Genomic DNA, 23,867 nt, shown 5'->3' on the forward strand with positions numbered 1-23,867 from the left:
GTTAATGAATGTATAATCTAACTTTTTGCAACACATAGAATAAACACATTTTATATATATATATATATATATATATATATATATATATATATATATATATATATATATATATATATATATATATATATATATATAGGTCTGTGGAGTGTCCCTATTGAGTACTTTTATTCATTGTTAATCATGCTGTTTATAGTCATACTTATTAACGCAGTATTTTTTAGAATCGTTAATGAACCTGTGTTGACAAATGCACAATTTTGTCATTTTCTCAAACTTTTCTGAACGAAGGTTAGTTACCCTGTCACACGTCTGCCCAGATTTAGCTAGCACATTTTGGAATTACAGAAATATTTGCTGAAGCTTTTATCATATTTATGCTTTTTAAAAGGTGCGGTAAATGCAGTATTTGACTTTTAAAAAATGTCTTAGCAGAGTGTTGAATGACCCTTGAAGTCAATGGGGATGTCTCGTTCGCTCACTGCAACTTTGAGCAGTTTTAACACCCCCAATGTTCAAAGATCCCCAGTAGACTCAAATCACCCGCTGGCGATGGGTACATGAGACAATGCAGACCTCATGAATGTCTCTTGCAGAAAAGAAGAGCCAGTGTTTATCTGCGTAAGTGTAGGGGCTGGGAAGAGCTCAAGGCTGTTCCTCGAACAGAGAGCTTAGCGCGCAGCCCTAATTATGAGGCCCGAACTACTTCCTGGATGGGAAGGCATGAATGTTTACTGATGCGAATGTGTAGATATTCGCCTTCTGGTGAAGGTCGAGATATGTGCCTGTTTGTATAGGCAGAGATGTGTGCCTGCATGTGAAGGCCTGGCTATGGGTTTGCGTAGCGATACAAGGCTGTATATTAAGGACTGAATATGTTCAAGTGTATTATGTTCCAACTCTGTGTCTGCATGTTACGTTACGGCTGTGTGCTCGTATGTGAACATATGGCTATGTGCATGTACGTGTGTTCCCAGATACGAGCTTGTATGTGGGGTTTTGAATATATTCCTGTATTTGAAGGCTGACATATACCTGGAGAAGAAGGCCCAGCCATGAGATCTGTCCCTTCAGCTCTCGCGATTCATAAAACAGTACACCACCACAGCCCACATTTTCTGATACCGAAGTCCCGGATCTACCAATTTAACAAAGCCCTACATTTTGTCAAATTGTTTCTGCCATTGGTTCCCCTTACCAGAACAGACGCTTACGGAGACAGCGCCTTTTTATCTGAAACAGCTCAGCTGTGGAAATCATTCCCCACTGCTATTATAATTGAAAATCATATTTATATAGAGCTTAATATCATGGGCAGCTCCTCTGCTGTAGTGGAGGAGCGTTGCCCCACTGCTGAAAGCAGAAAAATAAAGGGATAATACAAGTATTTTATTGTCCCTTTATTTGTTCGCGTTTATCCGAGGCCAGCCAAACTGACATGCACACTTGGAGCTCTCTAGCCGGCTGTGTTGCACAGCCAGGTGGAGACCAAGCACAGTGTCCCACTCCCGCCCTGTGTTGCATTTCTGACCACTCAGGCCAATCCTGGTGCTTCTCTCAGAAATCGTCGGGTTTGGGTGGGAAGGGAGGAAGAAGACTAGAGGCAGCTGTGGTGGCGGAACACCAAGGTGGCAGGTAAGGTTATTCAATTTTTTATTGCACCCCTGGTCCGCACGATGCCCCTGCTCCATATGCTGCCCTCGCCCCCCCTAAACCTTCTTGGCAGCAGCAACTACTGTTTGGTACCCCTGACAAGATGCTGAAGTGCTTTGCGGCAAGTACCATGCGACGCCATAACCCACGGTTACAGTTAAGTAGGTAGCAGATTGGTAAAATGTACTTCCTTTCTCATTGTGAATTAGTTGGGGAAAGTTTTCAAGTTTTCGCTTTCGAGATCTCATTCATGTACTGTAATGTTTTGACAGGAATACATTATTTGATGTGGGTTAGTAATGGGAAGATGTCATTGGGCATGGTGGAAATGTGGTGCACATCTGCTTAGAACCCCTCACTTATTCCGTTTAGGAATACCATCAAAACCTGACTGTTTAACCAATAGCTGTCCAACTACTCCCCCATATGGAGGAACATATCAGTGACTTCACAAATTAGGCCCATATCTAGAAATCCGCTTACAGGCACTTATCCGGGAATGCACATACTGGCACACAGCCAAACTCTCTTAACCCCTTCCCCGCCAGGGACGTAATGGTTACGTCCACGGCAGCGCCCGTGTGGCGCCATGGACGTAACCATTACGTCCTGGGACTGGCAGTCGGGGGAAGCGCTAGCGCTTCCCCCGAGGGCCGCCCCCCAACACCCCCAGGCCAGGGCTGAAAGGGGAATCCCTTCCCCTTTCACGCCGCCCCCCCCCACCCCCCCCATGACGTCAGCGCGCGATCGCGCGCTGATTTCATGGAAAGGGGGAATGACGCGCTGGAAGCCATTTGCTTCCAGCGCGTCAAGGGAGAAGGTGAGTATTTCACCTTCCTGCGCTGAGAGAGGCATCGAGGGAAAGGAAAGGGTTTTCCTTTCCCTCGATGTCTCTGAGCATTCCTGCTGCCCGATCGCGATGCGATCGGGCAGCAGGAATGCCCACTAGACACCAGGGATCTCGTTATGTGTGTGTGTGTGTGTGTTTATTGGTGTGGGGGAGCGACCCCTTGGGCAAGGGTCGCTCCCCTTTGGGGGCAAATGTTTTTTACGTCGTTTCTGCCCCCCCTGGGGGCAGATTGGCCCTATTTTTAGGCCGATCTGCCCCCAAGGGGGGCAGAAAGCCACTAGACACCAGGGATTTCGTTATGTGTGTGTGTGTGTGTGTTTATTGGTGTGGGGGAGCGACCCCTTGGGCAAGGGTCGCTCCCCTTTGGGGGCAAATGTATTTTACGTCGTTTCTGCCCCCCCTGGGGGCAGATTGGCCCTATTTTTAGGCCGATCTGCCCCCAGGGGGGCAGAAAGCCACTAGACACCAGGGATTTCGTTATGTGTGTGTGTTTATTGGTGTGGGGGAGCGACCCCTTGGGCAAGGGTCGCTCCCCTTTGGGGGCAAATGTATTTTACGTCGTTTCTGCCCCCCGGGGGCAGATTGGCCCTATTTTTAGGCCGATCTGCCCCCAAGGGGGGCAGAAAGCCACTAGACACCAGGGATTTTATTGTTGATTTTTATTTTTTGTGTTGGGGGGCGGCCCCTTGGGCAAGGGTCGTCCCCAGGGGCCCTCATGTATTTTTGGGCAGTTCTGCCCCCCTTGGGGGCAGAGAGGCCAATTTTTTTAGGCCTTTCTGCCCCCAAGGGGGGCAGAATCCCAATAGCGCCAGAAATAGTATGTATGTATGTGTGCTTTGTGTTGGGGGGTGGCCCCTTGGGCAAGGGTCGCTCCCCCCAGGGGCGCAATGTATTTATTGTCGTTTCTGCCCCCCTTGGGGGCAGATTGGCCCTATTTTTAGGCCGATCTGCCCCCAAGGGGGGTAGAAAGCCACTAGACACCAGGGATTTTATTGTTGGTTTTTATTTTTGTGTTGGGGGGCGGCCCCTTGGGCAAGGGTCGCCCCCAGGGGCCCACATGTATTTTTGGACAGTTCTGCCCCCCTTGGGGGCAGAGAGGCCTATTTTTTTTAGGCCTTTCTGCCCCCAAGGGGGGCAGAATCCCAATAGCGCCAGAAAGATATGTTTGTATGTGTGCTTTGTGTTGGGGGGTGGCCCCTTGGGCAAGGGTCGCTCCCCCCGGGGGCGCAATGTATTTATCGTCGTTTTGGCCCTATTTTTACGCCGGGCAGAAAGCCACTAGACACCAGGGATTTTATTGTTGGTTTTTATTTTTTGTGTTGGGGGGCGGCCCCTTGGGCAAGGGTCGCCCCCAGGGGCTCACATGTATTTTTGGGCAGTTCTGCTCCCCTTGGGGGCAGATATGCCTATTTTTTAGGCCTTTCTGTCCCCAAGGGGGGCAGAATCCCCATAGCGCCAGGGATACTATATGTGTGTGTGTGTGTGCTTTGTGTGGGGGTGTGGCCCCTTGGGCATGGGTCGCCCCCCCCAAAGGGTGCAATGTAATCTGGGCGATTTCTGCCCCCTCCCCTTGGGGGTAGATTGGCCTATTTTTTTTTAGGCCCATCTTCCCCCAAGCAGAGAAGACTAGACACAAGGGAAAATGAAAAAATGGTTAGTGGCGGAGTGTTTGTCAACTGGCGAAGTATTTGCTTTTATGATAATAACAGTTTTTCTCCTTTTTGTTCTAGTTCAAAGCTTTTGCTGACTTTGCTGTGGCTTGTTGCAGTTTTGGCAGTAGTTGTCCGGCGGTTTGCGTAGTTGCATGTTTTAGGTAAGTAAATAAATTTACTCCAAGTGAGTATTGTTGCTATGCATGAATGACACGTTTGTAGGTGGTGTACTGAATGCAGGATTGTGTGTGAAATTGTCCTTAGAGTTATGCACAATGATTATTGTGTTGTCTTATGTCTAATTTGCTTTTTTTTTTCTCTTTTTATTGGGATATCGTTGGTGATTGCTGTGGCTGTGCAGAGTAGTTGCTGGTGAGTCAAGCTTTTTCAGGCAAGTGAGCAGTATAGTTTTTGAGTTTATAATTCTTAGTGATAAACCTATACTTTGTTACTTATCTTACACAGTGCTGGTTGTTGGTGGTGTATTTGTCCAGTTAATTTTTGTAGGAAGGATCATGGCCAGCCGTAGGATGACTGCTCAGCAGGTTGTTAGTGTGCTTTTTGAGTCATCTTCTGACCATGAATATGAGACTGACTCTGCATCTGAGGCAGAGGAGGAAGTGCAGGATTCTGGAAGTGAATTTTCTGTCAGAGATGAATCATCTGATGATGAAGCCACTCTCAGTGCTGATGAAGGGCCTGTTTTAGAGGAGGACAGTGATGTGCCAATGGTGCAGGAGCCAGCGGCTGAAAGGCTTCCCATTGGAAGACCTGACGCATGGGTTGCACCAAACATGGAGCAGCCACAGTTGCCTGCGTTTACTGGTTTTCCAGGGTGTCGAGTTAATACGGAAAACTTTTTGCCCGTCAACTTTTTTGAGTTGTTTATGGACGATATATTTTTGGAAGAGATTGTTGAGCAGACTAATTTGTATGCAGAGCAGTTTTTGAGGGACAACGCTGCCAGACTTAGGCCACACTCTAGAGCTAGCCGGTGGATTCCCACAAATCTGGAAGAGTTGAAAAAGTTCTTGGGTTTAACTTTTTTGATGGGGCTGATAAGGAAGCCGTCGCTGTCTTCATATTGGTCTACTAGTCCCTTGATGGCAACTGCTATATTTCCTGCCATCATGAGTCGTAACCGGTATGAGCTTCTTCTTCGGATGTTGCATTTTGTAGATAATACTTTAGCCTTGCCACAAGATCATCCTGATTCTGACCGTCTTTTTAAGATTAGACCTGTCCTTGATCATTTGGTAGATCGGTTTTCAGAGATCTATGTTCCAGGGAAAGAAATATCTGTAGATGAGTCTTTGGTCCTGTTCAAGGGTCGTTTGGTTTTTAGGCAGTACATTCCTAGCAAGAGGGCACGGTATGGAATTAAATTGTATATGCTGTCAGAAAGTAGTACAGGATATGTTTATAATTTCCGGGTCTACACTGGTAGGGATTCCAATATTGACCCCCCTGGTTGTCCTCCCACTTTTGGAGTTAGTGAGAAAATTGTGTGGGAACTTGGTAGACGACTGTTTAACAAAGGTCACCATTTATATGTAGATAACTTCTGCACTGGAGTTCGGTTGTTCAAGGAGTTGTTCAGAGTGGACACTGTTGCTTGTGGCACAATCCGCTCTAATCGGAAAGGCTATCCAAAAGAGCTTGTCTGTAAAAAACTTGAGAAGGGACAGTGCAGTGCCTTGCGGAATGATGAGCTGCTAGCTCTGAAATTTGTAGACAAGAGGGATGTATACATGCTAAGCACCATCCATGATGAGAGTACTTCACCTGTGGCTGTTTGGGGTCAGGTTGCCGAAGTGCGCAAACCTGTGTGCATCTTAGACTATAATAAGCACATGGGTGGTGTTGATAGAGTAGATCAGAGGTTAGAACCTTACACTGCTGCTCGTAAGTCTTATGTGTGGTATAAGAAATTAGCGCTTCACTTGTTCCACTTGGCAACTTTTAATGCTTTTGTTGTGTTTAAGGATAGTTCTCCAGAGTCAAGGATGACATTTGTGAAATTTCAGGAGTCTATCATAGCTAGCCTTGTTGTGGTGGAACAGGCAAGAGTTCCTAGAGAAGTAGTGGTGGAGGATGTGGCTAGATTGAAAGATCGTCACTTTGCTGAGCACATTCCTCCCATGGCCAAAAAAAACTTTCCTGCTAAGAGATGTAGAGTCTGTGCTCGAAGAGGTATCAGGAAGGAGACTAGGATGTACTGCCCTGATTGTCCTTCAAAGCCTGGGCTGTGTGTGGGTGGCTGTTTCAGGAGCTACCACACACAGAAGAATTATTGGGAAATTCCGTGAGCGTAAACTGGTGTTTTATATTTTTATATGTTCGGTTTCACAGTTGGCATTAGTCATGTATTCAGTTAGAGCTTTTGTGTTTGTAGTTTTGTACTAATTTATGATTAGTGGTTTCTTTGTTGTTTAAAAACAAAAAAAAGGGGATGGCATGTGTAGAGTGGCGCTTGGCTGGCGGCGTGGGTGGGGTGGCGCTTGGCTGGCGGTGTGTGTGGGGTGGCGCTTGGCTGGCGGTGTGTGTGGGGTGGCGCTTGGCTGGCGGTGTGTGTGGGGTGGCGCTGGGCTGGCGGTGTGTGTGGGGTGGCGCTTGGCTGGTGATGTGGGTGGGGTGGCGCTTGGCTGGCAGTGCCGGCCAAACGCCAGTCCACACATTCATCAGCTGGTGTGATTGCTGTATCAGGCATGTGGGCGTATGAAAGTGATGGGCCCTTGACTGGCGCTGTCTGTGGATGCGAGTCTTGTAATGTGCTGGGCCCGTGGCTGGCGGCGTGAATGGTCTAGTGCATGTCATGTATGAAAGGTGTGTGAATGGACTGTAAAGCGGTTGGTGCCTTGTCGTGGCTTTACAGCTCACAAGCTGTGAGTCATTGGTTCAGTTTTTTGGCCTTTCAGTTATTACCAGTGCATTTCACTTTTGTGAAATCTCTTGTTAATAAAATTTGATCTACTGAACCATCACTCACCCTCGTGCCAAATCCAACCAGTATGTGTGGTACAAATGACAAAACCTGCTCCGCTGTAATCAGGCGTCGCAGCACACTTGAGACATGCTAGGTGCCTCGGGTGGGACCCCGATGATGAAGCATGCCACCAACTTGGTTGGTGGGTGAGGGGTCTTCTTCACATAACCTAAGTGTGTTTCTTTTCACAATTTTAGTGTTTGGCACATCACGGACGTATGTGCACACATCAAAGTGATATATTCCAAAAATACCTGTGTTTGGGGGGGAGGGCCCACCTATGTTTTTGGTCCTGGGTGCGGCCGTCATGTAGGGAAACCTACAAAACCCAGAAACTTTTTAAAACTAGGCACCCCAAGGAGTCTAAGGAGGTGTGGCTTGTGTGGCTCCCCAACATTTTCTTACCCAGACTCCTCTGTAAACCTCAAAATTTGCATAAAAAAGCATATTTTCCTGATTTTTCTTAGTAGGATCACCGCTCCAGCACAAAATTCCTACTCCCCAGTTTTCCCCTCAGTCTCCCAAGTAAAATGACACCTCACTTATGTGGGTCCCCAAAGCAGAGTCCGTCTAAAAATGTATAAAAGAATATGCCCTTATAAACTTGCTGTGCTATCCCTTCTATCCCTTCAGGTTTTGGGCCTTATTCTGTTGCAGGCACCTGGCCCACCCACACAAGTGAGGTATCATTTTTATCGGGAGACTTGGGGGAACGCTGGGTGGAAGGAAATTTGTGGCTCCTATCAGATTCCAGAACTTTCTGCCACAGAAATGTGAGGAACATGTGTTTTTTTAGCCAAATTTTGAGGTTTGCAAAGGATTCTGGGTAACAGAACCTGGTCCGAGCCCCGCAAGTCACCCCTCCTTGGATTCCCCTAGGTCTCTAGTTTTCAGAAATGCACAGGTTTGGTAGGTTTCCCTAGGTGCCGGCTGAGCTAGAGGCCAAAATCTACAGGTAGGCACTTCGCAAAAAACACCTCTGTTTTTTTCCAAAATTTAGGATGTGTCCACGTTGCGCTTTGGGGTGTTTCCTGTCGCCGGCGCTAGGCCTACCCACGCAAGTGAGGTATCATTTTTATCGGGAGACTTGGGGGAACGCTGGGTGGAAGGAAATTTGTAGCTCCTCTCAGATTCCAGAACTTTCTGCCACAGAAATGTGAGGAACATGTGTTTTTTTAGCCAAATTTTGAGGTTTGCAAAGGATTCTGGGTAACAGAACCTGGTCCGAGCCCGCAAGTCACCCCTCCTTGGATTCCCCTAGGTCTCTAGTTTTCAGAAATGCACAGGTTTGGTAGGTTTCCCTAGGTGCCGGCTGAGCTAGAGGCCAAAATCTACAGGTAGGCACTTCGCAAAAAACACCTCTGTTTTTTTCCAAAATTTAGGATGTGTCCACGTTGCGCTTTGGGGTGTTTCCTGTCGCCGGCGCTAGGCCTACCCACGCAAGTGAGGTATCATTTTTATCGGGAGACTTGGGGGAACGGTGGGTGGAAGGAAATTTGTAGCTCCTCTCAGATTCCAGAACTTTCTGCCACAGAAATGTGAGGAACATGTGTTTTTTTAGCCAAATTTTGAGGTTTGCAAAGGATTCTGGGTAACAGAACCTGGTCCGAGCCCCGCAAGTCACCCCTCCTTGGATTCCCCTAGGTCTCTAGTTTTCAGAATTGCACAGGTTTGGTAGGTTTCCCTAGGTGCCGGCTGAGCTAGAGGCCAAAATCTACAGGTAGGCACTTCGCAAAAAACACCTCTGTTTTTTCCCAAAATTTAGGATGTGTCCACGTTGCGCTTTGGGGTGTTTCCTGTCGCCGGCGCTAGGCCTACCCACGCAAGGGAGGTATCATTTTTATCGGGAGACTTGGGGGAACGCTGGGTGGAAGGAAATTTGTAGCTCCTCTCAGATTCCAGAACTTTCTGCCACAGAAATGTGAGGAACATGTGTTTTTTTAGCCAAATTTTGAGGTTTGCAAAGGATTCTGGGTAACAGAACCTGGTCCGAGCCCCGCAAGTCACCCCTCCTGGATTCCCCTAGGTCTCTAGTTTTCAGAAATGCACAGGTTTGGTAGGTTTCCCTAGGTGCCGGCTGAGCTAGAGGCCAAAATCTACAGGTAGGCACTTCGCAAAAAACACCTCTGTTTTTTTCCAAAATTTAGGATGTGTCCACGTTGCGCTTTGGGGTGTTTCCTGTCGCCGGCGCTAGGCCTACCCACGCAAGTGAGGTATCATTTGTATCGGGAGACTTGGGGGAACGCTGGGTGGAAGGAAATTTGTAGCTCCTCTCAGATTCCAGAACTTTCTGCCACAGAAATGTGAGGAACATGTGTTTTTTTAGCCAAATTTTGAGGTTTGCAAAGGATTCTGGGTAACAGAACCTGGTCCGAGCCCCGCAAGTCACCTCTCCTTGGATTCCCCTAGGTCTCTAGTTTTCAGAAATGCACAGGTTTGGTTTGTTTCCCTAGGTGCCGGCTGAGCTAGAGGCCAAAATCTACAGGTAGGCACTTCGCAAAAAACACCTCTGTTTTTTCCAAAATTTAGGATGTGTCCACGTTGCGCTTTGGGGTGTTTCCTGTCGCCGGCGCTAGGCCTACCCAAGCAAGTGCGGTATCATTTTTATCGGGAGATTTGGGGGAACGCTGGGTGGAAGGAAATTTGTAGCTCCTCTCAGATTCCAGAACTTTCTGCCACAGAAATGTGAGGAACATGTGTTTTTTTAGCCAAATTTTGAGGTTTGCAAAGGATTCTGGGTAACAGAACCTGGTCCGAGCCCCGCAAGTCACCCATCCTTGGATTCCCCTAGGTCTCTAGTTTTCAGAAATGCACAGGTTTGGTAGGTTTCCCTAGGTGCCGGCTGAGCTAGAGGCCAAAATCTACAGGTAGGCACTTCGCAAAAAACACCTCTGTTTTTTTCCAAAATTTAGGATGTGTCCACGTTGCGCTTTGGGGTGTTTCCTGTCGCCGGCGCTAGGCCTACCCACGCAAGTGAGGTATCATTTTTATCGGGAGACTTGGGGGAACGCTGGGTGGAAGGAAATTTGTAGCTCCTCTCAGATTCCAGAACTTTCTGCCACAGAAATGTGAGGAACGTGTGTTTTTTTAGCCAAATTTTGAGGTTTGCAAAGGATTCTGGGTAACAGAACCTGGTCCGAGCCCCGCAAGTCACCCCTCCTTGGATTCCCCTATGTCTCTAGTTTTCAGAAATGCACAGGTTTGGTAGGTTTCCCTAGGTGCCGGCTGAGCTACAGGCCAAAATCTACAGGTAGGCACTTCGCAAAAAACACCTCTGTTTTTTCCCAAAATTTAGGATGTGTCCACGTTGCGCTTTGGGGTGTTTCCTGTCGCCGGCGCTAGGCCTACCCACGCAAGTGAGGTATCATTTTTATCGGGAGACTTGGGGGAACGCTGGGTGGAAGGAAATTTGTAGCTCCTCTCAGATTCCAGAACTTTCTGCCACAGAAATGTGAGGAACATGTGTTTTTTTAGCCAAATTTTGAGGTTTGCAAAGGATTCTGGGTAACAGAACCTGGTCCGAGCCCCGCAAGTCACCCCTCCTTGGATTCCCCTAGGTCTCTAGTTTTCAGAAATGCACAGGTTTGGTACGTTTCCCTAGGTGCCGGCTGAGCTAGAGGCCAAAATCTACAGGTAGGCACTTCGCAAAAAACACCTCTGTTTTTTTCCAAAATTTAGGATGTGTCCACGTTGCGCTTTGGGGTGTTTCCTGTCACCGGCGCTAGGCCTACCCACGCAAGTGAGGTATCATTTTTATCGGGAGACTTGGGGGAACGCTGGGTGGAAGGAAATTTGTAGCTCCTCTCAGATTCCAGAACTTTCTGCCACAGAAATGTGAGGAACATGTGTTTTTTTAGCCAAATTTTGAGGTTTGCAAAGGATTCTGGGTAACAGAACCTGGTCCGAGCCCCGCAAGTCACCCCTCCTTGGATTCCCCTAGGTCTCTAGTTTTCAGAAATGCACAGGTTTGGTAGGTTTCCCTAGGTGCCGGCTGAGCTAGAGGCCAAAATCTACAGGTAGGCACTTCGCAAAAAACACCTCTGTTTTTTTCCAAAATTTAGGATGTGTCCACGTTGCGCTTGGGGGTGTTTCCTGTCGCCGGCGCTAGGCCTACCCACGCAAGTGAGGTATCATTTTTATCGGGAGACTTGGGGGAACATAGATTAGCAAAACAAGTGCTATTGCCCCTTGTCTTTCTCTACATTTTTTCCTTCCAAATATAGGAGAGTGTGTAAAAAAGACATCTATTTGAGAAATTCCCTATAATTCACATGCTTGTATGGTCACCCCGGAATTCAGAGATGTGCAAATAACCACTGCTCCTCAACACCTTATCTTGTGCCCTTTTTGGAAATGCAAAGGTTTTCTTGATAGCAATTTTTTACTCTTTATATTTCAGCAAATGAATTGCTGTATACCCGGTATAGAATGAAAACGCACTGCAGGGTGCAGCTCATTTATTGGCTCTGGGTTCCTCGGGTTCTTGATGAACCTACAAGCCCTATATATCCCCGCAACCAGAGGAGTCCACCAGACGTAACGGTATATTGCTTTCCATAATCTGACATTGCAGGGAAAAGTTACAGAGTAAAACGTAGAGAAAAATTTATGTTTTTTTCACCTCAATTTCAATATTTTTCTTATTCAGCGGTTATTTTCTGTAGGAAACCCTTGTAGGATCTACACAAATGACCCCTTGCTGAATTCAGAATTTTCTCTACTTTTCAGAAATGGTTAGGTTTCCGGGATCCAGCATTGGTTTCATGCCCATTCCTGTCACTGACTGGAAGGAGGCTGAAAGCACAAAAAATTGCAAAAATGGGGTATGCCCCAGTAAAATGCCAAAATTGTGTTGAAAAATTGGGTTTTCTGATTCAAGTCTGCCTGTTCCTGAAAGCTAGGAAGCTGCTGAGTTTAGCACTACAAACCCTTTGTTGATGCCATTTTCAGGGGGAAATCCACAAGCCTTCTTCTGCAGCCACTTTTTCCATTTTTTTAAAAAAAAACGAAATTTTCACTGTATTTTGGCCAATTTCTTGGCCTCCTTCAAGGGAACCCACAAAGTCTGGGTACCTCTAGAATCCCTAGGATGTTGGAAAAAAAGGACACAAATTTGGCTTGGTTAGCTTATGTGGACAAAAAGTTATGAGGGCCTAAGCGCGAACTGCCCCAAATAGGCAAAAAAAGGCCTGGCACAGGAGGGGGAAAAGGCCTGGCAGCGAAGGGGTTAAACAGGCGCACGTTCTGTATCCTGGCGTTGAGAAGATACCATATCAACCAGAGGGGACGAAGAGTTGAAGGACAGTGACTTGTGCAGATACGCACAAGTGATGCTCGCCCATGTTCTGCAGAACCTCTACAGAGGCACCAACAGACGCGTGCATGGTCCTCAAACATCACATGAAGTCACCAGCTAGCCTGCATTCAACTCCCAACAGACCCCCACACAACCTCTAACACGCCAACACCGACAAAAACAAATCACTTTTTTTTGTAAAATCTTCCGTTTTTACCAAATGCGAGTCTGTACAGAAGTGCTCTGAAGGGTTAAACGAGTCTGCTGCTACGTAAAATGTCTCCTGGAATCAATGGCATTCCTGCTGAATGACAACAAAGATAAGCATCTCTTTGGAGAAGAGGGTGAATATTCGGACCAGTCTGTGCATGCCAGCTTCTGGTTCAACTTCTCTCTAATGACACACGAAGCCGTGTAAATAGTCCTCATTACACTGAGAAAACAGCATTTGTTTTGGCTTAAGGAGAGGGTGTATTGGGAAGATGTCTGTGCGAGGACGACCTCGGCAGAGGGCTTTGTGGTCCCGCAGGTTCCAATCCCAGGAATATAGTTCAGGGAATTAACTTGTCTACTGCAGAAATCAGAGAATTAACTTGTCTACTGCAGAAATCCATATGCAGCCCGGTTGACAAGTGTCAGGGTAACAATGATTCAGCCTTTCATCCTTCGGAGACCGATCAAATGAGTACTCTTCTGTTGCAAAACCGCATCATATGTTATTTAGAGCGCTATGAAGCAACAAAGCTGGTGAAGCTCGCGCTATTAAAATATAAGTTCTTATTGGTGATATTGATCAGTCGCCCCTCAGGATAAGAAAACACCTACAAATGTAGATTCCATCAACGCAGCCTGAAACTGGGGGGCCCTCGCAATCCAAGAAGCTTTACTCGTGATGTGGGTGAGCATTGTGGAGCGAGGGGCATGGATGTGGGATTTAGAGAAGGAGAAACATCTCAACCCATACGCAAAGCATATCAAACTAATATGAATCGACAGTGATATGCATAATTAAAGAATGGCTTGAATTGATATCCCATCGGCGTGTGTTTCGGGAATGTGATCGTTAACAAGGCAGACGTGAGAAAAATAAGTATGCAAAAAATGTATGCAGTTCTCGGGACAATCCACACACGAAACAGCCCTATTGATATCATGACCTCCCTGCATCTATTTTATTTCGATAAAGTTAGAAGCAGAATCAGAGATGTGCATCCTGCCTGAAATGCACTATATGGATATCCAAATTAAAAATGAGGACAATATCGGAATTTAAAACAGGCGTTTATTTTAACGGGTCCCTGTTGGCCTAAGACCAAAAAATTCTCAAAGATCGTCAAAAATCACACGTGTCGTGCACTCCTTTGGTACTAGTCTATAGAGTAAATTGACGCTGTTAGCAAGCAATATGCCATTAAGAACCACGGTGTTTGATTTAAAATTGTACTCTGACTTCCCACGCACCAGAAATACATTTCATGCTGTGCCACTGGCGTAAAGAAACTTGAGGGTGTGTGTGGGGGGGGGGGGGGTGGTGCTGCAAAGTACATGGAGGGCCTGTTCTCCAACTCACACAGGAGCTCTCAGGCCAGGGTACTGTGCTGAGGGGAGAGGGGGTGGGGCCGACCCGCACCTCGGGGGACTGCGGGGGCCTTTGTTACGCCACTGGTGAATGCACACTTTCCAAAGCTCTGCATTTTTTCTAGTTTTTTTTCACGCCGCGCTTTTAACAAGGGGGCTTTGACTGCTGTGCTCCACTGCTGCCTGCCGCATGACAAACATCTCCGACGAACACGGTGTAGAAATGAGGTGGTGTACTGCAGCCAGGCGCTAATGGCAGCGCGCTACTTCGGTAAGGTGTTTCCGGGCATTCTGTACAGCCAGGGAGCACTAACAACACCCTTTAATATACCGAGCAAGAACGCTGAATTGTCCATCGGTCCTTAAACACCAGGCACTGTGAATACACTACTCAGTGGTACCCCTTAAATCACTGGGATTGGAAACTATGGCCGGCAGGCTACACAAACAATTTACAATGTGGTTTAATGGGTTTGGATCTGGCCCTGATACTTACAAACAGATCTCCACCACAAACCCAATGAGTTACCTTACTGCGATAAGGACCTGCAGGGCACAGACAGAACTTACACCCTAACGCACACATATCTGTGCTGGAGGGATAATAGCCTGCTGTGCACGCGCACGCACACACTCGACCTCTGAAAAACTACTGCCCCTATGAACTACCGTACATGCATTGGCAACCATGGTTTTCAGGATACAGATATGTTCACTATCGCGCAAGCATTAACACACCGCCCAGAGATGTATGTGGGATGGAGTTTAAAAATAGACCATGGGCACATCCGTTGACCCATCTTGGGATCGGAACCTGCGGGTTACATGCAGATCTCTGTTCTTGAGTTACAGCGCGTCATAGGTAGTTCACCAGACCACTGACTCACCACACTTCGGTTAGACACTGAAAGTTACACGTCCATGGCTAGAGAAGGTACATCAGAAATCAACGCATTCCCGCCCTCCGCACCGAGCTAAGAAGAATTAGACACTATGCCTGCAGGTTAAGCTCGGGTCTCTGCCGCATACAAGCTACCCGCCCCCAGGAGCCTCACTATGCTGGAACGTGATGTTATATACAGCTATGCACCTGGTGCATCACCTCCCGAGCTCTCGCGCAGGTACTCACCAGATATTTCGGCTTGGGGCACCCCGGCGAGGCTGAACCCTGCGGCGCTATAGACAACCCTGACATCGGCGCAGCTCCGTGCTTTGCCTCCGCCGGTGCCCTCGCTCCACGCCGAGGCCAGCAGCCAGAAGAACCAGAGCCCACCAGACAGCGCCATCCCGCCGCTGCCTCCCGCGCACGCCGCCTATAGCATCCTCCAGGAGGGGGCTCAAGGGACCGCAGCGGCCGCTTCAGAGATCTGGGCTGCAGGTGAAGTGGACGAAGACGGACAGGAGGGACGTGTTTTCCTGGGTTTCCCGAGCAGCTACGTCAGGCCAAATGAAATAGGGACCTCCAAGCCGCAGCCAGCCCGGGAAGGCACGGTTATGCGCACAGGGTTACAGAAGGTGGAATCCGGGGCGCGGTGGGTCTGCAGGTGCCTGACCTGGCGGCTGGTATAGGCGGCTTCACCCCCTGCGGTGGATACACTGCCCGGGGTGCAGTATCCGTGCTGGTGGCAGTAGACCAGTCCCAGCGGCTGTGCACAGTCCCTCTCCTCCTCCCGGAGCCCGCTGCGCTCTCTGAGGCTGGGAGAGCCAGCGGGCTCCTGAAGGCGGCTGCCGATTGGCCGCCGAGCGCCCCGTCCGGATTGGCCGCAGTTTATTCCCACTCATCATGTGTCGCCTCAAGTGCTGTGTTTTTTTTGCCGTCTCACTGTGCATTGCCGATTCTGATGAGTTTTTCCTCGACGTTCAATGTTTTTTTTGTATTTATTTTTTTTGTAGTTGGAGCTGCTCTTGATAGTCAAGGCGTGCCAGTTCACAGACCGCTTCTAGTCAGACTGGTAACAGACACATGTCCCAATGCGGGTAAGACAGCCAGCGAGGTTAATGCGCCCGCTACAAAGAATTGAATGTAAGCTGTGGGTAACACCCTTCAATGCAGGTAAATAGTTAAGGGGGATTCATATATAGGGGGATCCGTGTGTAGGGTGCAGGTCACATGTTGCTAAGTAGGTAAGATACTCGGGGGTATGAATTCTCCTCTGCAGAGATCTGGGATTCAGTTTGTAAGTGACGCGTCCAAATACGGTGAAACAGGTCAGTGAGGTAATGTGTCCACTTCGGTGATCTATAAAACTCAGGCTGATGGTCAGGCTGGGCCAGTAGTGCTTTTCTTGACTCTAATATCTATAAAACGAAGCTCTTTGAGTCAGGTTATAGTGATACATACTTTTTAAACTACAATTAATTCAGTTTATGTTCGTGCCCTATACATTGCTAATATTGCCAGCGCGAGTTGTTGATCCAGTATTGTGTTTTTATTGCATTTTGGCACATGTATTCAAGCTTTTACAATGGGAGGACTGAAGGCTGCAGAATACAAAGAAAAGAAGTAATGGCAAAGCCAGTAGGTCTCGCGTGTGCTACCGGGGCTCATGTATCTTTTGCCATTTCTCTTGCCTCAGAAATGCTGCCTCGTATGCATGTTCAGCAGATACAGGGCGACCCAATATGTCTCCAGGGAAATGGGTAAATCAGTTATAAGCAAAAATGTTCCTGTAGAAATTAATTATGTAATCCTTTCATATAGATAAGAAGATTCAACGGTGTTGTTCAAAATAAAGGAAAATTACATACACACAAAAGGTACAGTCAAATACAAATTATATATGAAACACATAAATCCATTAGTGTTGAATAAATCACCACCAATAACACTGAAGCACCTCATCAAAGAGATCTTCTATCCACAATACTTTTCTGGTGTTACTCTTAGGATCCATATGAGGCATAAACTCCTGTTAACATAATAAAAGGTTCGCACTTCAAATTCAAAGTCCATAAGATTACAATTTTATAGATTTAATGATAATTGATGTCCACCATTTTGCTACGAAGAAGAAACAGTCAACGTTTCGGTCTCCATATGTCATTCCGTCAATAAAACTATCATCAGGACTCAGTGTTGTATAAACCATGAACAGCAAGGTAGTGAAATGTGTTGTCCAGCAAAAAGCAAGAGCAGCACTCATGAATGAGAACACGAGGATGCTGCATAAGTCAGCCCCAAACCATACCAGCAACAAGATGATTATGTATGCATGGGCTTGCACAGTGGCGATCTTGTTATGATGTTTTTAAACAAACATAAACTCCAAAGATGGCCACTTTGGATGTAATGACATCTGTTGTGTTTCCAGAGGTCAGGTTAACACTTGGGATTTCTTAAAGCCCTATATAAAATTTCAGAACATGCCATGGCTTTCAAAACACTTCAGCAGCCAATGGCTGAATGGAAATGACCAACATTTAACTCTGCTGCACTACATGTATGTGTACATGAATTGGTAACGTGAGATCTCCAACTATTAGGTATGGCTTCCCTAAAAACGGACTGGGTGACCAACTCACACTTAACATAGGCCTACTTAAAATCGATTAAAATTGCAAAGACAGCTTAGCTGGTTAATGTACCTGCTACAAGAATCTGGTTCAAGGTTAAACTGGTGTCTCGAAGTACTAACTTAGCCTTTAATATAAAAAACATCACAATTCTCTTAAAAAATCTTCAGTTGAAGAGACATAGGGGGTTATTACAACTTTGGAGGAGGTGTTAATCCGTCTCCAATGTGACGGATATACCACCAGCTGTATTACGAGTTCCATAGGATATAATGGACTCGTAATACGGCTGGTGGTATATCCGTCACTTTACCGTCACTTTTGGGACGGATTAACACCTCCTCCAAAGTTGTAATAACCCCCATTATGATTACCATAAAAACTAAAAACAAGTGAAATTAGCTACACTGCAATAATTCTTACACTTTCAATGACATCACTCATACAGCAATACATTTCATATTTACATGGCAATGAAAGGCCACCGCAGTTTCACTCACAGGTAATGCAGGTAATGATAGACGTTAAAAGGAAAGGAGCACCACGATCATCATCTAGTTGCCCTTGTAGATGATTTATAGAAGAGAAAGGCTGCAGCATTGGCATTCACAATCCACCATCTTCATAGACATTAAGACATCAGTTCTCGTCAGTATTTTGTGATATTTATTGTGTGTGGTGGTGCAGGTCCGAGTTGAAATTGCACACCGTTCTTAGACTGGTGCATGTTTAGCTCTATACAGGTTTCTGGAAGCGTTTACAAACCTTTTGCAGGTTTTGCACTACACACCTTTTGTTCAGAGAAGCAGCATGTTTCTTTCCTGTTTACAACGGAGAACAGAATTTAGGGCCTCACTCTGAGTCTGGCAGTCCAAGGGCAAGGTGGCAGTCGGAACACTGAACACCTGGCAGTCTGAACGCCACATTACGAACATGGTTGCCGACAGGCTGACAGCATTCAGAGTCGTGGTCAGCCACAGAGGCACTGAGTTCAGCACTGCTGCGCTGATCACAAGTCTATTTTCCGCCAGCCTTTTCATGGCGGGGATCCCACATGTCAAGGCTGGCAGAAACACAGTGCAGGGGGCCACAGGGGGCCCCTGCATTGTCCGTGCCAATGGAGTGGGCAGTGCTGCCCTCCCCCCGCCCAGCACCCTCAAAATGCGCACTGTCTGCATATACTATGGCAGGGGGTGAGGCAGCCAGGTTGACGTCCGCCTCATCCCCGCAAGTTTGACGGTTGGTTCTTCCAACCACTAAACTCGTAATGAGCCCCTTAGGTTTTTTCACTGCTATTTTAGCCTGTTCATGTTTGTTTGAAAAAAAAAGTGTAATCTGAGAGTAAACACACAGGTGCCTCATGTGTTGTGATGAAATACAAAGAGAAGACAGGAGAAAACAATGTAGGCTGTGGTTTTTTTAACTGTGAGTATGCATCCTCACCCAGCCAAGACTTAATAGTGATGTCATCCATGATTCCAATTGCAAAATACTCTGTTAGGGTGAGGAGTTACATTTGTAAAGATAGCTATCTGAGAAATATCAGGATCTGTTTTAGATTTTAGTATTTTACCATAACGTCCCTTCAACTTAAATTTTTAAGGACATTTCTCTGTCTTTTAAAAAAAATTATGTTGGTTAGTTACAAAGCTTAATAGCAAAAAACTGCTCTTAAAGAATACTTTTTATGTTTAGAATTTTTCGGTACCACTATCTTCAGTTTCCAACAGGATCTGAGAGCATTTCCCACTATTTACTGGGGCAGGATTTGATCATACTCTAGGACCTGTATCCCATTTCCAGAACATGCTATGCATAGTATTTGACTATGCCCAACAGGCTTTATATTTAGTATGTTGTGTCGTGTCCACTCCAGAATACCATATCATGAAGTCAAAAATATCGTAAAGTAAGAATATTGTTTTTTAAACATGTAATATTGTTTGTTAAAAATATAATTGTCTCTAATGTCAGTTTATTTAATATGTTAGAGTAAAATATTCTTTTAATTCGTTTTTAATTTGTTTTACTGCAGATGGTAATTTTTTAATATATTTATTTAAACATTTAATTAGACATTATTAATTTAGTAGGAGGGATTGTAGGGTATTAGGGTGGTAAGTTTTGTTTTAAAATGTAGATTATTGTTTTAATTTATAATTCATTTGTATGTGTTTTATTTTTAATTGTTAATTAGCTTTGTAAGTTAATAAAATTGTTTAACAGCTTTTACATTATTTGTTGATTTTTAATTATTTGTTAAATGTTTAATTTCTTAATTAATAAATTGTGCTAATTAATTTTATATTCACTAATTCTCTTTCTTCTCAACATTAACATTATAACCCGACAATCTACCAAAACCTTCTATCACCAAATTTAGTGAGGGAAGTGAAAAAGAAAGATCCCTAGTATAAATCATCAGATCGTCTGCATACAATGCAACTTTCTTCTCCCAACCCTTACTCTGAAAGGAAAGGATTTCCCAGTTATTTCTAAGCAATATTGCAAGAGGCTCAATATATAAATCAAATAATAGAGGGGATAAGGGACAACCCTGACATGTCCCTCTAAGAATGCCTACTTCCTGTGATAGCACATCATTAATAAAAATTCTCGCTATTGGTGACCTATATAGCTCTTTAACTGCTCTAATGAAAGTGGTCCCTAATCCAAACATCTCCATTACAACCTGCAAAAATAGCCAATTTACCTGATCAAATGCCTTAGCCGTGTCAAAAGTTATTATTGCCAGAGGGAGCCTCTCTGCTAAAGCCAAGTCCATTGACGCCAGCAAGTCATGCACTAATTCCTGTAGCTGTCTGCCTTTAATAAACCCCTTCTGATCTGGATGGACTAATCCAGGAATTACTTTCCCCAGCCTTTTAGATAGCAAACTTGTATAAATTTTATAATCTGAATTAAGTAATGAAATAGGCTGATAAGAAGAACATTGTGTTGGATCTTTACGGGGTTTCAAAATCAAACAAATTACAGCCTCAGCCCAAGAACTCGGTGCATGCCCCCCTTCCAGAAACATATAGTTAAACAATTTCAATAAAACCGGGATTAGTTCTTCCCTCAGGACCAAATACAACTCGTTCGGGAGGTTATATGGGCCAGATGCCTTCCCTCTCTTCAAACCCTTCAAAACTTCAGTTAATTCCATCTCAGTTAACTCTCCTTCTAGCAAATGTCGTGCTGAGTTCTCCAGACACAGCAATCTAACCTTAGTTAAGAAATCCCTAATCTGCTCCTCAGAGTTCTGCAACTCATCTGAGTACAAGGTTTGAAAAAAGGAAACAAAAGCATCTTCTATTTCTGATCTTTCTACACAGATCTGCCCAGTAACCTCAAACCTTATTGAAGAGATATATTTCTTTGAACGACCTGACTTTGTTTTCCAAGCTAATAATTTACTACATCCTTCCCCGTATTCATAATGCGCATACTGACTAGCTTCCCATTTCTTTCTTTCTTGGCTTTCTAAAAAACACTCTAAGTTCAAATATGCTTTTTCATATTGCTGCTCATGTATCCTTAATTGAACCTTGTTCTCCGTTTTCTGTGCGGCCTGTATGGACTCCTACAGAGTTGCCATTCTGGTCTCAAAATTACGTAATTTCCCTCTTTCCTCACTACGCCTATATGCAGCGAAGCTAATCAATCTCCCCCTTATATAGGCTTTGTATGCATCCCATATTATTTGCAAACTAGCTGAACCCTGATTCAACTAAAAAAATACTCTTGTGTCTTTTCTTAGTATCTCAATTATCAAGTCATCCAATAATAGTGAACGACTTATTGTACACCAAAGCCTAGGAACTTGCATCGTAAAGGAGAGATACAACTTAACAGCAGCATGATCTGAAAGATGTGCCGGGGCATGAGCTATATAAGAAACATTTCCTAGCAGGCTATTTTGCAATAAAAAAAAATCTATTCTGGACTTATGCCCATATTTCTTATTATAAAAAGTAAATCTGGGCCCTACTCCCCCCTTAACCTGCCACACATCCGCAAGCCCCAAATCAATTATCGCCTGTTTAACCATTGACCTACTTCTAGGGGAGTTAGCTGTCGCCCGGGTGTTGGATTTATCCAAATCCAAATTCAACAATATATTAAAGTCCCCTCCTAACACAACCGGATACTTAGTTTTCAGAAGAAGATTATATAGTTCTATAAACGGGGTAAAATCATCCGTATTGGGGCCATATTAGCTTGCAATCGTAAGCCATAGACCAAAAAAACAAACCTCAACCGCCACCCATCTGCCCTTTGAATCTACCTGCACGTCACCTATACATAACCCCTTAGTTATTTTCCATTTAAAAAGAATAGCAACACCTTTGATCAGGCACAATTGATTAGTCACTATCCCCTGGGAGATCCACCGTATACTTTTAAACACATTTTCCCATTCTTCTTGTGAGAGATGTGTCTCTTGTAAAATAATTACATCCTCTTCTGCCTGTCTGAGAAACTCCAGAATCTTTCTTCTTCTACACTCGACCCTTAACCCGTTGATATTCCATGAAATTATTTTTAGGAATAATCCCTCCTGCTTACCCATCCTCTAGAGAAACTTCTTGGATCCTCCCCTTCTTTAATTGTGAAAAACCCACTCTGAGGACTTTTCTATTTTTATCTTTTTTTCTCCCCATGCTCTCACACCCAAAACAACACACTCCCCACACCACACAAAGCCCCCTCATACCCCTAACCCACCCACCTGTGGGAACCCTCCTTTCTTTTAATAGGACAACCATAGTTATCCCATGGAGCACTCTGTACACCGGGCTGTATCCAATCATACCAACATTATAACATTATTGCGACAACTTCATCTGTTCTATAATGGCCCTAACCTCCTCTGGATCTCTTATGTTATGAGTTTTATTCTGCCACATAATCCGTAGGGCCGCGGGAAATCTCAACTGCACTGTTGCCCCCAAGGAATGAAGCTCTTGCATTAATTTCCCCAACTCCCACTGTCTGTCCAAGGTCACTCTAGAAACATCTGACCGTATTCCGAAAGACCAGTCATCTTTGACAAAATTTCCCACCTTCAAAGCCTCAGACAGAATCTTCTCTTTTATTGAATAAGTGGCAAAATTCACTAGGATTCTTCTAGGGGATTTCCTACCCGCGTTCTTTTTGAACGGATCTCGATGTATTCTTTGAACATCGTCCCCCAACTTCAAATGTGCTAAACCTGGCATTGTGTCTTTTATCAGTGAAACCATATATCCCTTAAGATCCGCTCCTTCCGTCCCCTCCGGGACTCCTAGAACCCTAATATTGTTTCTTCTCATATTATTCTCCAAAAACTCTAATTTATCCTGTAGGTTCCTCTCCCCGCGTTTAAGTTGCAAGATATCTTGAGAGTTAACCAACACCTGGCCTTTTTGCTGTTCCACGGCCTCCTCCACCTTACCAACCCGATCTGTTAACTGATTAATCTTGGTCTCCAAAACCATACACGCTTCCTGTATCTTAGCTTGATTAGTCTCAGAGATCTCAAACTTTTCCCGAATCTCTTTCGTGAGGGAAAGCAAAAGTTCGTAAACAACCCCATTGCTGGGCTCTGCGGGGGCTGATGCATTGGGCTCAAAAGAGGGGCCCTGTACGAGCAAGGTATCTTCCCTGCCCCTTAAAAAGCCACTCCTTATTTGAGAGATCTGGGCCATCTGCGCCTCACGCTTCTCCAGGGACTCCTGTTCAAATGCCTCTGAGCCCCCTAAGGCCAGTTGTGCTTCCATAGGTGCAGGAGAAATCTCCCTTGCCTCCTCCACCCCTGGCTGAAAATATTCAGTTATTGAGCCTAGGGTAGCACTTTTTCCCCCAGAGTCACCGGTACCGCCCGTATAGTTCTCCAACTCTCCCAGACTCCCCTTTACTCGAGATTGGCCCCTCCTTTTGGTTAAGCATACATTGTCCACGGTTATAATATTCTCCAGTCCCCGAGAGCCGGGCTTACCTTTTCGGGTTGCCCCAAGCTTGCCAGTGTGTACCTGAGGGCCTTTCAAATAATGCTTAACCGGTGACATTATTGCTGATCCAGATGTCTCTCCTCCTTGCTTCTCTACTTCTGTTAAGTCAGCTCCAGAAAATGTTCTCGGACCTCAAAGACTGCCCCTGGAGGTGTAGCGTCTCCCCTGACGCACACCCCTTACAGCCTGGCTCCACACTCCTGAGGTTGGGTGAAAACTCCAATGTCTCTCCCCACATGAACCTTCAATTGCGGTTCTCCCTGCCGCTGCAGCGGCCCCAGCATAGGTATGGGCCAGAATTGTTTTGCAGCGGTTTACAACCTCCGCTGTCTGAGAAAGAGAGAGA

At 45.6% G+C, this 23,867-nt stretch overlaps 1 protein-coding gene across 2 annotated transcripts in view; it reads right to left on the minus strand.

Moving 5' to 3' along the window:
* The window catches only part of GPC1 (glypican 1), a 448,857-nt gene that overhangs the window by 293,968 nt on the left and 131,022 nt on the right, over positions 1-23,867 (minus strand). Inside the window, exon 1 of one of the 2 annotated variants that reach the window (XM_069213741.1) lies at positions 15,142-15,846. The exons of the other annotated variant lie outside the window; for it this stretch is intronic. Coding sequence (XP_069069842.1) covers positions 15,142-15,298 — 157 coding nt within the window. The 5' untranslated portion in view covers positions 15,299-15,846. Of the gene's footprint in view, positions 1-15,141; positions 15,847-23,867 lie in introns of those variants that run through there. 2 annotated transcript variants of the gene reach the window in all.

Source organism: Pleurodeles waltl, chromosome 11 (genome assembly GCF_031143425.1).
Source record: "Pleurodeles waltl isolate 20211129_DDA chromosome 11, aPleWal1.hap1.20221129, whole genome shotgun sequence".
NCBI classification, from domain to species: Eukaryota; Metazoa; Chordata; class Amphibia; order Caudata; family Salamandridae; genus Pleurodeles; species Pleurodeles waltl.